Below are 14,435 nucleotides of genomic sequence, written 5' to 3'. Positions count from 1 at the left end.
ATCTTCTAGGTCGTTTTTAGATGAATTCCTGCAACATCCTAATGTTTTATCTTTTTTCGGGGGTCTGTGTTGTCTTCAGGCGGATCTTAATTACATCGTGCAGGATGAGTCTGCAGCTTTCTATGGTGTGACCAGCCAGTACGAGAGCTCAGAGAGCATGACCATCACCTGCTCCACAAAGGTCTGCTCCTTCGGCAAGCAGGTGGTCGAGAAAGTGGAGGTGAGTAGGACCGCAACTTTTTTTTTTTTTTACATGCTGTTGATGTATTTATTAATTTTGTTTTATTTTTATTTTTTTTATCAAACTTGATTAAAGGTTTGTAATTATCCTAGTTCAAAGCATATTTTTGTAGTTTTACTGATAAGTGAATGAAATGGTCAAAGCTATTTGGGATTTATACCAATTTGACATGTTGGCAGAGTGATGAGCTGTTATAGAATTAAAAAAAAAACAATAACATATTATTCGTCCAGGTAATTTTGTTTTCAGATAAACCAAGAAACATTTCCTAAATTTGCTGATGCAAGGTTTTTCTTATAATACACACTCAGTAAACATACCATCACCTGTGTTTTCATCCAGTTTTTATGTTACAAATATCTAAACATAGCCTAACACCTTCTATGAAAATGTTTTCTTTAATTGGCCAAACTAAAGTTCACAATTGGAACTTTTAGAAATGCAGGCGTTCAGATGATTTTCCCCAAACGATTTGGGGCTGATGAGCACCATTCAGAAGAGCATATATGGAAGTGACAGGTAAAATGAACAAAGAGAAATCACCCTAACCCTGTTCGCTCCCGGCTGTCCAACAGACGGAGCATGCCAGGTTTGAAAATGGACGGTTCGTCTACAGAATCAGTCGCTCTCCCATGTGTGAATACATGATCAACTTCATCCACAAGCTGAAGCACCTTCCGGAGAAATACATGATGAACAGCGTGCTGGAGAACTTCACGATTCTGCTGGTGAGGGCAACGACAATGAAACACCTTTCTGCTTTAAAATAAAACCATTAATTTAAGTTTCTTTTTTTTATATACCGTATTTTCCGCACTATAAGGCGCACCTTCAATGAATGGCCTATTTTAAAAACTTTTTTCATACATCAGGCGCACCGCATTATGAGGTGCATAGAATAGATGCTACAGTAGAGGCTGGAGTTACGTTATGCATCCACTAGATGGAGCTGCACTAAAAGGAATGTCAACAAAACAGTCCGACTCCTGTCGGGAGGAGAGCCTTCCACGACTGGGCCGGGGCGTGGCCGGACGATGGTCACCCTTCTCCGTTCGCGCACAGCATGTTGGTGGAGAACGCGGTGCTAAATGACCTGCAGACGACCTGATTCTAGACGGTCGGTAGGTAGATAGGTCAGTCAAACTTCATTAATAGATTACAAACCAGTGTTCTGACAACTATCCCAGCATGCACCGCGTGCTTCTTCTTCTACGGGCGAAAAATGAAGTCGGCGGCTGCTTACCGTAGTTGCTAGACCTGTTGTGGCTCAATATTGGTCCATATATAAGGCGCACAGGATTATAAGGTGCACTGTCGGCTTTTGAGGAAATTGAAGGTTTTTAGGTGCGCCTTATAGTGCGGAAAATACGGTACTTTAAATATGTTTTTTTTTTTTTATGTAACAATGTTTGATATATTTCAGTAAGTGAATATCTAGCTTACCCAATTACACTGTTCCCGTCAGAAGCTGACACATTTCATATTAATTCCTGCCCTCTGTAACATCAGTTTATAGCAAATTTTTCTACTTTAAAATGAGCAAAAACGACCGAGGACTCTGAAAATGCCTGGCATTTTTTACATGCATAATGTGTAGCCAGCCTTTTTCTTTTTTTTTTTTTTTTTTTTTTTAGAAACATCAAAGTAGTTTTCTGTGTGACGTGTCTTAGTCCTCTGGAGTTAACTATTCCTCAACTTTTAGATGCTTGCCTAAATGAAAATTAAAATGTTTGGAGGTGAATGTATTTTAAAGCATTTTTTTAAATCTGTTTTGACATCCAGGTGGTGAGCAACAGAGACACTCTGGAGACCTTGCTGTGCATGGCGTGTGTGTTTGAGGTGTCGAACAACGACCACGGAGCACAGCACCACATCTATCGACTTGTCAAGGAATAACACACTCCACCTTGTTAACAAATGCACATCTATGGCCTTTTGCTTGGTGATTATTCATGGTGACACTGAAGGGAGAGATATAGATCCCTTAAAAAAATAATAATAATAATAAAAAAAAACTACCAAAATTTCAGTTCACCAAAAAAAAAAAAAAGAAAAATTTAATCAGTCAAGGATAAAAATGGCTACATTTTCACTCCCACTTTATAAACTAGCCATCAACGAAGGCGGTGACGGTGTAGCCATGACACCCTGTGAGAATCAACATGGTTGGTTTTTTCCAAGATCTCCCTGCGATGAGGATCAGTCGTCATCTCTCCCACTAATTAAGTTTTCTGAGCACATCAGAACTTTACGGGTGTGAACATGGGAATATAAGTGGGATTCGTGTTCAGAGCCTTTGGGAAAAGCTAGAGAAAGAAGAAGGAAAAGAAAAAAAAAACAATTTTCGCCCCCTGGTGGAGAAAAATCCCTCCTCAGCCAAGACGTACCGAAGGTCAGACCCTGTGTATCATCAATAACCTGCTGGAGAAAAGGACATTTCTGCATTATGGTATAGTAGACTATAGATCTGGATGTGTACAGATAGACTCTGTGGGTTGTTCCAGTTGAGCTCTTGCACAAATGAAGAGGTTTGTCCCAAAGAGAAAGAATGAAGTTTTTACCTTTTTGTATGTTTTCCTTAAAAAGACACACACACACACCCCCACACACACACACACACACGCACACATACACACACACACACACACAAAAAAAAACATTTAAAATTTTGGGATCTTGTTTATTGATTGTAGCATATAGATTATATTTCAATTCCTTGATTGTTATCTAAAATTTATAAACGCATAATGGGCGGGGGGAAACAAGAAGAAATTCAGGTACCTTTTTGTGCAGCAGGTGACTCTTCATCAAGCCCTTTAGATTTTAATCCAGGTCTAACTGAATCCAGCACAGAAAGACCGAGACGAAGGATTATTAACGTGATCCAACTCACCAAGATCATAGTTTTAAACATATTGTTCGGATTTCTTGGAAAATCACTGTGATTTTTTTTTCTTTCTTTTTACTACATAATTTGTCCAGCTGTTAGATAGGCTTTAGTTTAACTCTCACTTTAACATTTGCTCCTTATTTCAGTATTTACCAGCAAAGTAGAGCCTTAATGTCCATACCGCCAAAACCTGAGACACTGCTCCACCCACAACCGACCGCCCTGACTCGAAGCCTTAGAACCTCCTGCGTCAGGATTACAGATCGCACCCTTTCCCTCTTTTATGAATCCAAAACCAAAAAACGCTGATGATGATGATGATGATGGAGTATACTGTAGCAGGTGTGGTCCGACGGCTCGTCTGCGTCATGCTCAGCAGCGTGAAGTGCCTTTGGCTGGAGACGGCAGTAGACTTTTCTGTTCTGATTCACTGATGGTTCCACGTTTCAGAGGAAGCTCTGTAGACGTAAATAAACTGTAAGTTTGGACCTTCGCTTTTCTGGTGGCTGCGTAGCCAACAGAAAAACGAATATCTGAAGTCCGATATTTAAGGTATTTCTTTTTTTTTTGGTTTTTTAATGACAGTCAGCACCAGGATCCTCCTGGATGATCTGTTTAGTTTCACAACGATACGAGTGGAATACAGTCTTATTGTTTTGGTATTTAATGGCAGTGTTTGCTTGTATTTGTTTTCGTGCTTCACATGTGACTGCTTCATGGAAGAAGAGGTTGCACACTCAATGTAGTCTGGTGCCTCATTTGAATGAAATCTTTTTTTTTTTTTTTTTTTTTAGGAGACAAACAGTTAAACATAGACCAATTTGAACATGAATCTTTACTGCTGGATTGTTTGTTCAGTTATCTACAGCGGTCTATTCAGGCGTTGGGCCGGTGTGATAACCTCTAAGAAAAATACCAGTTTCACTATATTAAATTTTATTTTTTTTTATTTAATTTTTTTATTCAAAACTAAAGAGCATCAATTATTCCCTCTGCAGCTGGAATACAATAATATGCAGTGGATCTCAAATGTGTACACATCCCTATTAAAAAAATAAATAAATTATGCTACATATTTTTATAGCAATTTCTTTAGATAATCTAACACCTGCCTTTACAACTCAACTGAAAATATAACTGGTCTGTTAGACAAAGTATAAAAATGCATTAACCTTGCTGCATACGTTTGCACACCCTAAACTATCATTGTTTGGGTGAATTAAACTTCAGCATTTGGTTTTCCTTGGTAGGATTCCCACATCATGACTTAAGAATATCTGCCCACTGGTTTATCTTTTAACTCTAGTTAGGCATTTCCAAAACTTAAATTTTCTTAAGGTGAAAAATGACTGTCATTTTCATATAGCAAATGTTGCGCATAAACTGATGGGTTTGCAAAAACCCAAGTCCAATCTGAAGACGACCAATCCCTTATCATTTTATTGCCAACACCATATTTCATTATAAGTAATGTGTGATTTGATCATTGTTGTTATTTTTGTGACGCTTAGATTTGTTTGATCATTCTCCTTTTAACTGGACTTGGACTACTTTGGACTGCAGATCTTCTGCCCAGCATCCTGCTTTGCAGTACAAACCTGATGTCTAATACAGATGATTATTTATGTCTTGTTATGCTTCTGTTTTCCCATGTTGTTCATTGAATTTTTCCACCCTTCTCCTGACTCATACCTTCATACAATGACAGAATTGTGATCAGTTGTAGCCTCTCCACAAACTATAGCTTTAGCTAAAGAATAGAGATGCCAGAAACTCCCAAAGTGAAGAAAGGCGTAAAGTTAAACACGCTGAAAACTGGAACTGAATCAAAAAGGTCATTTAAGTCTGCAAAGCATAATTATATAACCATTTGTTTTTGCGTTTTTCTCACATCTTTTCGGCGATCTCTGTTTTTCAGTTCAACTGTGCAGAGTAAAACGTCAGATTAGATCTGAAAAAGGTTTTGAAAGGATTTATCAATTTCTTTAACATGTCAAAATGTCTTGCGTTACATCCCGGGTGTGTACACTTTTGAAAACATCAGCATCTGATCACCTTCGCTCTCTTTCTGGCATCTCAATAACGATTTAAAATCTAGCAACAGTATAATGGGAAATTTTAGCGTTTTTAAAACTAAAAATTTGAAATAGTTGTATATTGTTACACAGGAAAACAACCCATACCTACTCGGTTCAGGGCACTTTTGAAGGTTTAAAGTCTAAAAGACAGCAGAGTTGGGCACAAACACAAAACTACAGTACAGTGCATGTATCATAAAAATGCCAGATTATTGCCAGATTCTTTAAACTGCGCAACAAAATTTTGTTTGGATCGGAAAGAGAACGTAGTTAAAATTAAAACATGAGGATCTCAGAAGTAAAGCTAAAAAGATAATGAAATAAATAATACATCCAGTGGCAACAGAGTAAATTATGTCCCATCAAAATGAAAAACTGCTCATAGAACCAAAACCTTTTTATACAGCATAAAAGAAACACTTTTTAAAAAATGCAAAGTATAAAATAAAGATTTGATAAACCAAATTATTTTATAGACTATAGTAAAAAAATTAAATAAATATAAAAGGGCATAATGCAGAAACTTTGGGCCCAATCCCTTGGTGAGCCATTGCCAAATTTGTCCATAACAGTAAAAGTTGGAGTTTTTCCATTCATGCTGCTTTGGATAAAAGAAAGTTTGTTCAAAAGCGCAGGAAACCTAGGCTTTAATCTCCACCGTGCACTTATAACACACTTTAACTATAATGTAGCTAAATTTCCATCCACAAACATCCTGCAAGGAAATAATTATATACATTTAATAAATTAGTTGCTTATTTTATAGGAACCAACTCCTATCAAAGCTGCATATGATCTAATAGAGACATTCATCTGATACCATGAGTTAGCTCAAGTAAACATTTTCCTGACTTGTCTGAATAGTTTCAGTGGAAGCTGCTTCAGACGTTCATGAGTGTTAAAATTCCTCACAGACTTAGCAAATGTGTATTTTATTTTTTTTTTTTTTTTGCCAATTTGAAAACATTTCCACCAAGCAAATGCTGAACTACCAAAATTTGAAGACGACAATAGATGCAATGTAAAAACAAGGACCAGAAGAGTGTAAATGTTTTTTTAAAAAAGAAAACTTTACAGGAGTTACGTGGTTGCTTCCAGCTGCGATGGTCAGAAGTGTCCAGGAGATGCAGTGCTATGCAGCAGAGGCCTCAAAGCTGAAATAATTATTTGCAATGACATCTGAAAGCCAGCCAGTCTAACCTTTCTTTCTACTTTTGTTTTGTTTTTAAATTTGTCTCTGTTAAACCTAAGACCTCTGTGGTTTCGACCCTCACCGAGTTTCGTCCCACGCTGCAGTAATTTGTTTGCAGACGGGCTAAAAGAGTCTTTCTGTTCCGGAGTCGACATGCAACACATGAGCGCTAACCCTAGCAGGCGGCCTCGAAGCCGCTGATGCTGTTTGGACATAGCCTACCGCCTGCTTACCAAAGACGGTCGTGACGTGGGACAAAACACAGCAGACTAGCGGATGTCGCGGGAGGCCGCATGAGGCTAGAAGCTGCTTTATCTCGAAAGAAATGAACCTGGACACATCCTAACATCTCAGTTGTGGAGGAAGTGCAGGAAGCAGGCCTCTCTAAACTGTGACTTCTTAAAAGAGGCCCGTTAGCAGTCGCTCAGCTGTTCACTGTTGAATACCTACTAATCGAAACGGCACTAGAGGCTGACTCGGTGTGTGTATACTCCACGCCAGAAGGTCTCTGTGGAGTTTCTCAGTCATCGTTGTCCGTGTGCTTAATGTCGTCTCGTGTGTGTGTGTGTGTATGCGTGTGTGTGTGTGAGTGTGTAAGTGGGGCATTTATCTCCTATCCCGAACCACGTGTGGCACAGAAATCCCTGTCTGTAAATCAGCTCCAAAATGGCCTTGAAACTTTTCGCTCCGGTGCCCGTGCAGCGAGTCTGTCTGTTCACCGAGGGTTTCCAGAAGGTGCTTTGTATGAAAGTGACAATAACCTTTATTACAGATGTTGTGTATATCTTTGATATTCTGATGTTTATCCTATTTTGTGAAGAAGAGAGAACATTTAGAGAAAAAAAAATGAAAAAAAAAAAAATCCAGAAACTAGTTATACGTGTGTATGTATTGGTATTGCACAGGGTCTGATCTTTGCTTTGTAACTTTTATCCCCTTCATATGGCTAAAAGTATGTTAGATATTTTCTAGCTTTGTAGAGACTTTGTACGCATATGCTATTCAGTTTAAATAAATTGTCAGTTCTAAACTGTGACTTTGCTTTATTTATTCGTTGCTTTTTTAATACTTTCTAAAATTAAGGGAAAATGAGCAACATTGATCTCTAGAAGGGAAATACACTCTCTTTCAACTCAAACACGGGCGTGTTCCTAGATTCTAAGGTGAAAAGACTTAAATGTGACTCAATGAATTTCTTTAAGTTGAAGCCCACGTAGATTTCATAGAATAAGAAACAAGTGTTAATTCAACCGACCTTTCTATGTTTCCTCTCTCCATCGACGACAGACGGACTTTGACTGAGGCTTTGCTGAAGATTTCCTTTCTAGCTAATCTGTTGTGGAGTAGCTGTTGTGTTAATGACCAGTTTGGACCAGGCAGGCTCCTGCTCTCTCACGTCTGACTCTTTAGTTCACAGAGGAGTTTTACAGTGGACTTAATGACTGCAAGGTGGCCCAGGTCCTGCGGCTGTCAACAAGCCCTTATCATCAGCAAAACTGATGACGTTGTGTTTGACTCTAATGACTTTTAATTTTTATCCCGCTAACCGATGCCTGCAGAGTCTTGGATGGAGCCTGTGGGTATTTTTGTCCTTTCTCTGAGTGTTGCACGGTCTGACATTGGGATGAATCTGAGGAGACATCCACTCCTGGGAAGACTGTCAGCTGTCATAAATGTTTTCCACTTGTACATAATCTCACTGAAACGCAGAATGATGGACCTCAAATAGCTTGAAATAGCCACGACCTTATAACTTTTCCCAGATTAATGAACTTAATCAGAACTGGTAAGGACTAGATACCATTTTTGTAAGTTAATGTATTTTTACGTGCTTTCTTCTTGGAACTACTGTATATTTACAGAATTGTGTTTTAGGTTTAAATTTGGAAGGAATAAAGGAGGTCAATATTTTACTTCACTACATTTATTCACACCCGTTTATTTATTCACAATGTTTCTTTAGAGATACTCTGCATCTCTAATTGAACTGTCCTGATCTTTAACAAAACGGCTAAAAAAAATCAAAGTACAATCATCAAAAAAAAATTAAACAGGCATCATTTTCACTAAACTGAAATGCTTCAGGATGTGTTTAAAAAACCTGGGGTTCCTTTTAGAGCAACAAAAATGTAATTATAAAATTTAAAACTAAGATTCTAATATTGAAAAAAGAGAGAGAAAAGCAGTCAACATGCAACGTTTATACATGGAACCAGTGAAAAGTTTGAACACACCTTCTCATTCAATTCAACTGGAAATTGGGGCCAAACTTTTCACTGGAAGCACACATTCATTATTTAGGGAAAAAAAAAAAACATTTGAATGGTTCTCAACTACTTTAAATTTACTTATCCAAACCCTTGTCCAAACTTGTCTCCAACACCTGGAGCCAGGCATCCTGTAGAAACCAGACTGAGACTAAATAAACAAATTAGAAAAACACCAAAACAAACTGGAGTTGGTTAGAGCGGAAGGAAACGGATTCGTGGAAGGAATCTCTTCTGACATGCAATGCCCTGTTCTGACAGCAGAGTGCGCTACAGCGTAAGAATTAGAACTCCATTGTTTTCATGACGTGAGATTTAAAACACCAACTTCTTTGCAGACTTTCACTGTTAACAAGTGTAAGCAAATTTCTGACAAAGATGTTATACAACTGAGTGTATGTTTTCATATTAGCTTTGATTGATTGATTTTTTTTATAATTGGAACTTTTTTTAAGTTAAGCATTTATAACAAAACAATAAATAACAACTTTAGAACATTTTCAACCAACTAAGCTTCGACAGCCTGACAGTAGTCTTCATGAAGTCTGCTTCTTTGGTCTTGTTTATTTTATTGACATTTCAAGCTCCAAACCTGACAGCTAATAATAGATGCACAGGTCATACATGGTGTGACCTCACAGGAAATGAGATCAAAGACAGGAAAAACGTTCTGCTCTCTCTCTCTCTCTCTCTCTCTCTCTCTCTCGCTCTCTCTCTCTCTCACACACACACACACACACACCTACACACACACACACACACACACACACACACACACACACACACACCCCCACGCACACACACACACACACACACCTACACACACACACATCCCAGACGCAGCAACGACAATCCTCTTAATCCAAATCTACTGTTTGTAATGCATGCCTGCTCCACACGCGCCGCTCTGGGTAATACTGTCTGCCCGTGTCTGATATGTGAATGCGTCCTCCCCTCTCTGCATGTGTGTTCACATTCCCAGGTGGTTTTCTAAGCACTTTATTTACCAACAAACCCAGCCTGAGCAGAGGCTCCAGAACACAAACATTAATGCTGCGTGTTGGGGATAGATGCACACAGACACCAGAGCCGGATCACTTAACGCAGAACATATTCTGCTCTTAAACAGCGGATTACCGTTTCAGATATTATGCGAGAGCTCTGCAGGGAGTAAAAGATGGACTTCCTTTGGCTTCTCAGTTGAGCTGATAAACATTCAGAGATAAGATTATAAAGATGAAGCTGCGTAACAATGCGCACTGCAGATTTAAGGTTTTACCATCAATCTTCTAACCCAGAATCATCAGGTTAGTCATTTAAAATTTAAGTCGGCTAAAGCTCTTACAAAACATGTATATAAAAGAACACTCCAAATCTTGTACTACTGACTAATTTAGCAACTAATTTCAATAAATCTATACCAGTGAGAACATGAAGACATTACTTGAGAAAACAGTTTTGAAAGCATAACTGTACATTTATCCAAAAGAGATTAAACAACCTTCGAACTGTGCAAAAAAAAAAAAAAAAGTAGATCATCTCAGGCAAATGTGGCTCCACAAATCATCACTGACTGTGAAAACTTTACACTTGGACACTTTGCTTCTTGAATTCTGCATCTCTGCTCTCTTCAGTCAGACTCTGGGGTCTTGATTTCCAAATGAGATGCAAAATTTACTTTCAGCTAAAAATAAAAGGACTTTGGAGCACTGAAGAACAGGCCAGTAGCCCTTATACCAAATGACATTACTGTGGCATTGTTTTGAATGAATGAACACAAGGAATGTGACAATTATAGCCCGTGCCCTGCATACATCTGTGTGTTGAATCTTGAGGCTATGACTAGAGCTGCAGTTCACGCCTTGTGAATCTCACCGAAATCCTTCAATCGACTCACAATTCCTTCAAGACTGTGGTTCTTAACATTGGTTGCGCCCCCCACCCTCTTTTGTTTCCAATTAAGTTTTTCTTTCCACTAAACTTTCCACGGCCTGACTGACTGGTTAGCAGCTTTTCCAATAACTGTGAAGCTAAAACACACATCTGCATGAAAATATTTGATTAATCTTCTTCGATATTAAAATATATTTTCCGTTGTTATTAGTTGTGAGAAATAATCATCGGTTAAATGAAATACCTCAACCAGATCATTTTGTGAGTAATAAACCTGTATGAGATTAACGTTTCAATTGTATTACTTAAGTTTTTTTTTTTTTTTTTTTGTGAAGCTACAGTTTATTTACTTAACTTTGACAGTTGTCACACAGGATGTTTTTTTTTTTATGTGCACCACTAATGTGTATGGAATCCCGTTATTATTTATTTATTATTTTTAAATCAGAGTGGCGGAGACGGGCTTCCGTAAATACGCATTAAAAGAAACGATTAAAAAACACCGCAGTAAGATATGATCAACTCTGTGTTGAGCCTGAAACAGGCCAGCTTTTATTTATTCAGTTAAAAACAAACTGAAACAAAAGGCACCTCTGATAATCTGAGGTTTCTGTAGGATGATCAGTGGGCAGAGAGCAAGAGGAGGAGGAGGAGGGGGGGGGGGGGGCGTGTCCCGGCAGCTCCAGCAGCCTCCTGCTTCTGTCCCGCACATCAGAGCCGCCTGTCCCGACGCAAGGACGCTGTTCTCCTCCTCTCCTCTCCGGAGCAACAGCAATCTGCCCCGGGGGAGAGGAACGAGGACCCGGCATGCAGACACACCGCTGAAAGGACCGGGACGGGATATGAATTTTTATTTATTTTTCTTTTTTTTTTGCTGAGAACTTTTAATGATTCTTTAAGAAGATGCAGGTTTTCCTCAATGATCAGTTAAAATCAGCAGAGGAGGCGCTTCAGCAACCCATCAACTGGAATTAGGAATATAAACACAGAAACTTCTGTAGCAGAAATTCACTGGGAAACTTTTTTCTTTCTTGTCTTTGGTTTTTGGAGATGGAGCCCGAGGAGGGGAAAGTCTCGGTATGGGTCTGCCGAGAGGAGAAGCTGATCTCCGGGCTGACTAAACGAACCACCTGTGCCGACGTTGTGAGGGTTCTGCTGGAGGACCAGAACCTGCAGCAGGGCGCCGCAGCCGCGATGCTGTCCGGCTCTCCGCAGTCCTACTGCGTGGTGGAGAAGTGGAGGGGCTTCGAGAGGATTTTGCCCAACAAGACCAAGATCCTGCGGCTGTGGAGCGCCTGGGGAGACGAGCAGGAGAATGTCCGGTTCGTCCTTGTGAAGAGCGAAGCTTCGCTGCCCAACAACGGGCCCCGCAGCGCCGAGGCGCGGGTCGTCCCGAGCCGGGAGAGCGGCGGCCCGGGTGGGCTGCTCAAGGGCACCGCTAAGAGCTGCTGGGTCGCCGCGGCGGCTGCTGCCAACATGTCCCAAGAGAAGCAAAGGCGCATCGTCCGGAAGGCCTTCAGGAAGTTGGACAAAATGAACAGAAAGAAGGAACAGACAGTACCTAAGGATAAAAGTTCAGTGGAGAAGATGGAGACCCTGGTCCACTTGGTGATCTCGCAGGATCACACCATCCGGCAGCAGATCCAGAGAATCAAGGAGCTGGACCGGGAGATCGAGCGGTACGAGGCCAAAGTGCACTTCGACCGCATCAAGAGACACGGGGTGAACTATGTGCAGGACACGTACATGGTGGAGTCCTCCGCGGAGAGCCCGGCTCCATCCGCGGACGGGAAGCGCAAAGCGGAGCGCCAGGACGTGCGCTGCACGGCGGAGGCGCTGGCGCAGTTCGAGGAGTACGCGCGCCGCTGCGAGGAGGTGGTGCGGCTGCAGGAGGAGGTGACGGAGCGGGAGGCGCTGGTGGAGAGCATCACCGGGGAGATCCAGGAGGAGCTGAACCGGCGCTGGATGAGGCGGCGGCGGGACGAGGGAGCGTCGGAAGATGCGCAGGACACCGACAGCGCCGCGGAGGAGATGAGCCTCTGCGAGCACGCGGATCCAGCCGTGGAGCCAGATGTGGAGAGCCTGTCAGAGAACGAGCTCCTGCTGGAGGAGGAGAGGATAAAAACCCAGCTGGACACGAGTCTGTACATCGGCCTGAGGCTCAAGACGGACCTGGACGCCATCAGAGGGGACCTGGACCTGAGTCTGGCACTCTGGGAAACCAAAGAGAGCGAACTGTTGGACCTACTTGCCAAAGTTGAGACCATGGAGCTGGAGCAGGCGAACAAACAATTGACTGACGATGAAAAGGAAGAACTGCCTGTGAGCCGTGCAGAGGCTGACCCGGGGTCAGTGGAACAGAGCACGGGTTGGGTGGAGCAGGCTAGAGGTCTGTCAAAAGCCTGCAGCATCAATGATGAGGATTCGGACACGGGCCTGAGCTCAATGCACAGCCAGGACTCCGACAACCCTCCCGTGTGTGAATCACTGGTGTAATGCATCTTTGTGTCGCAGCATCTTAGGCTTTTATGCAGTTCAGTGAGACAAACTCAGTGGCATCGAGAGAAATCAGCCTTGGCTTCCTGAAATATATATAAAAAAACACATCTCTGTGTGACACTGCAACTCTACAGCAATAATCTCTGTATAGTCACGGCACAATAAGCTTAGACAGGAAAGCATGTGTAGTAGAGGCTTGGTAAGATGTGCTGCTCCATAAGCTGATCTCTGGCCTCCATCTTGGGTTAAAACAGCATAATTTATTAGAAGAAGTAGCCTGGAGGAGTGTTATAACTATTAACTTAGGTTCCATTGTCCTGTAACAAGTGCTGAGATGAACATGATCACTGTACTATAATGGCGATGGACAGCAGCTTTGATGTAAGAGTCAAAATCGGCTGTGATGTTTATTTCAAGATATATTGGCATGTCACCTGCAAAGGTGATAAAAACAGATCCAAAGAAAACAGTCATTTCAAAATAACAGTAAATAAATCACCACTTGCTGTTTCATATTCTGAATGGTGGAAACTTTGGAAAGACAAACTTGTAAGTTTCACAAATTTGAATAAAAACACCACTGTTTACATATCCTACTAAGCAAAACTGAAGGTTCACGTAAAGTTTTTTTTTTTTGTGTCTATTTTCCTTTGGGTAACAGATTATTATGGGATAGATATGAGGTTCTCTTAGAATGCTCACCTGACTTAAATTATTTTACTTAAAGCAGAAAGTTTACCCTACTGCTGTTCAAACAAGGCATTTAAGTACCTTAGTTCTACATATTTTGACTCCAAAGCGTAGATTCAGTAAAAATAGAAAAATAAAACAACCTAATAACCACCTGTTGGACTTAAAGTTAGTTTTTGCGTGCAGAAATACTAACAAACTACCAAATTTTACATTCTTATTAGCATTGAGAAAGCTGAGAGCCTTTCTTTTAGCCAGCTGACTGGTTTTGGGCAGTAACAGGTGTTGGGAGAGAAAACTCCAGTGGTTTTGGCACTTTCTCTGGTCTCTTAATAAAAGGACTTTGAACCAGTTTTAGAGGTTTTGAAACAACATTGTACAACCTTGACAATGGCCCATGTTTAATCATAAATGTATTTTTCTTTATTTATTAATGTGCCTCTTTTACTGGTCAACTGTCTAAAAATTAAACACTTATTTTTTGACACAGTATGCCAAAGAACCTTTCGCTCTTAAAAAAAAAAGAAGCAAGAATTAAATTCTGCATATTTTATAGCTAAATTTATATCTCAAATCATCTTAATCTAAAAAAGAAGGTGTCTCCTTGCTTTTATTTCCATCATTAAAGTTATACAGGAAACAAAAGGAACAGAATTTCATCAAAAGGTAAAAGGAAAAAAAAGTT

At 40.5% G+C, this 14,435-nt stretch overlaps 2 protein-coding genes across 2 annotated transcripts in view; both read left to right on the top strand.

The window, feature by feature from the left end:
* Positions 1–7,431, top strand: part of tead1a (TEA domain family member 1a) — a 46,671-nt gene extending 39,240 nt beyond the window's left edge. Inside the window, exons 10-12 of the mRNA XM_088006398.1 lie at positions 80–220; positions 817–969; positions 2,024–7,431. Of these exons, the coding sequence (XP_087862524.1) occupies positions 80–220; positions 817–969; positions 2,024–2,137 (408 nt within the window). The 3' untranslated portion in view covers positions 2,138–7,431. The remainder of the gene's footprint in view (positions 1–79; positions 221–816; positions 970–2,023) is intronic.
* Positions 7,432–9,738: 2,307 nt separating this feature from the next.
* Positions 9,739–13,666, top strand: rassf10a (Ras association domain family member 10a). Its single transcript, XM_088006397.1, has one exon. The coding sequence runs from the start codon at positions 11,612–11,614 to the stop codon at positions 13,055–13,057; it is 1,446 nt and encodes a 481-aa protein (XP_087862523.1). The 5' UTR covers positions 9,739–11,611; the 3' UTR covers positions 13,058–13,666.
* The last annotated feature ends 769 nt before the right edge of the window (positions 13,667–14,435 follow it).

This window comes from Poecilia mexicana, unplaced genomic scaffold, assembly GCF_051168715.1.
Source record: "Poecilia mexicana isolate PSO_F unplaced genomic scaffold, ASM5116871v1 scaffold_6, whole genome shotgun sequence".
NCBI classification, from domain to species: domain Eukaryota; kingdom Metazoa; phylum Chordata; class Actinopteri; order Cyprinodontiformes; family Poeciliidae; genus Poecilia; species Poecilia mexicana.
Note: the sequence above shows the minus strand (reverse complement) of the source record. Positions and strands in the feature narration are given on the sequence as shown.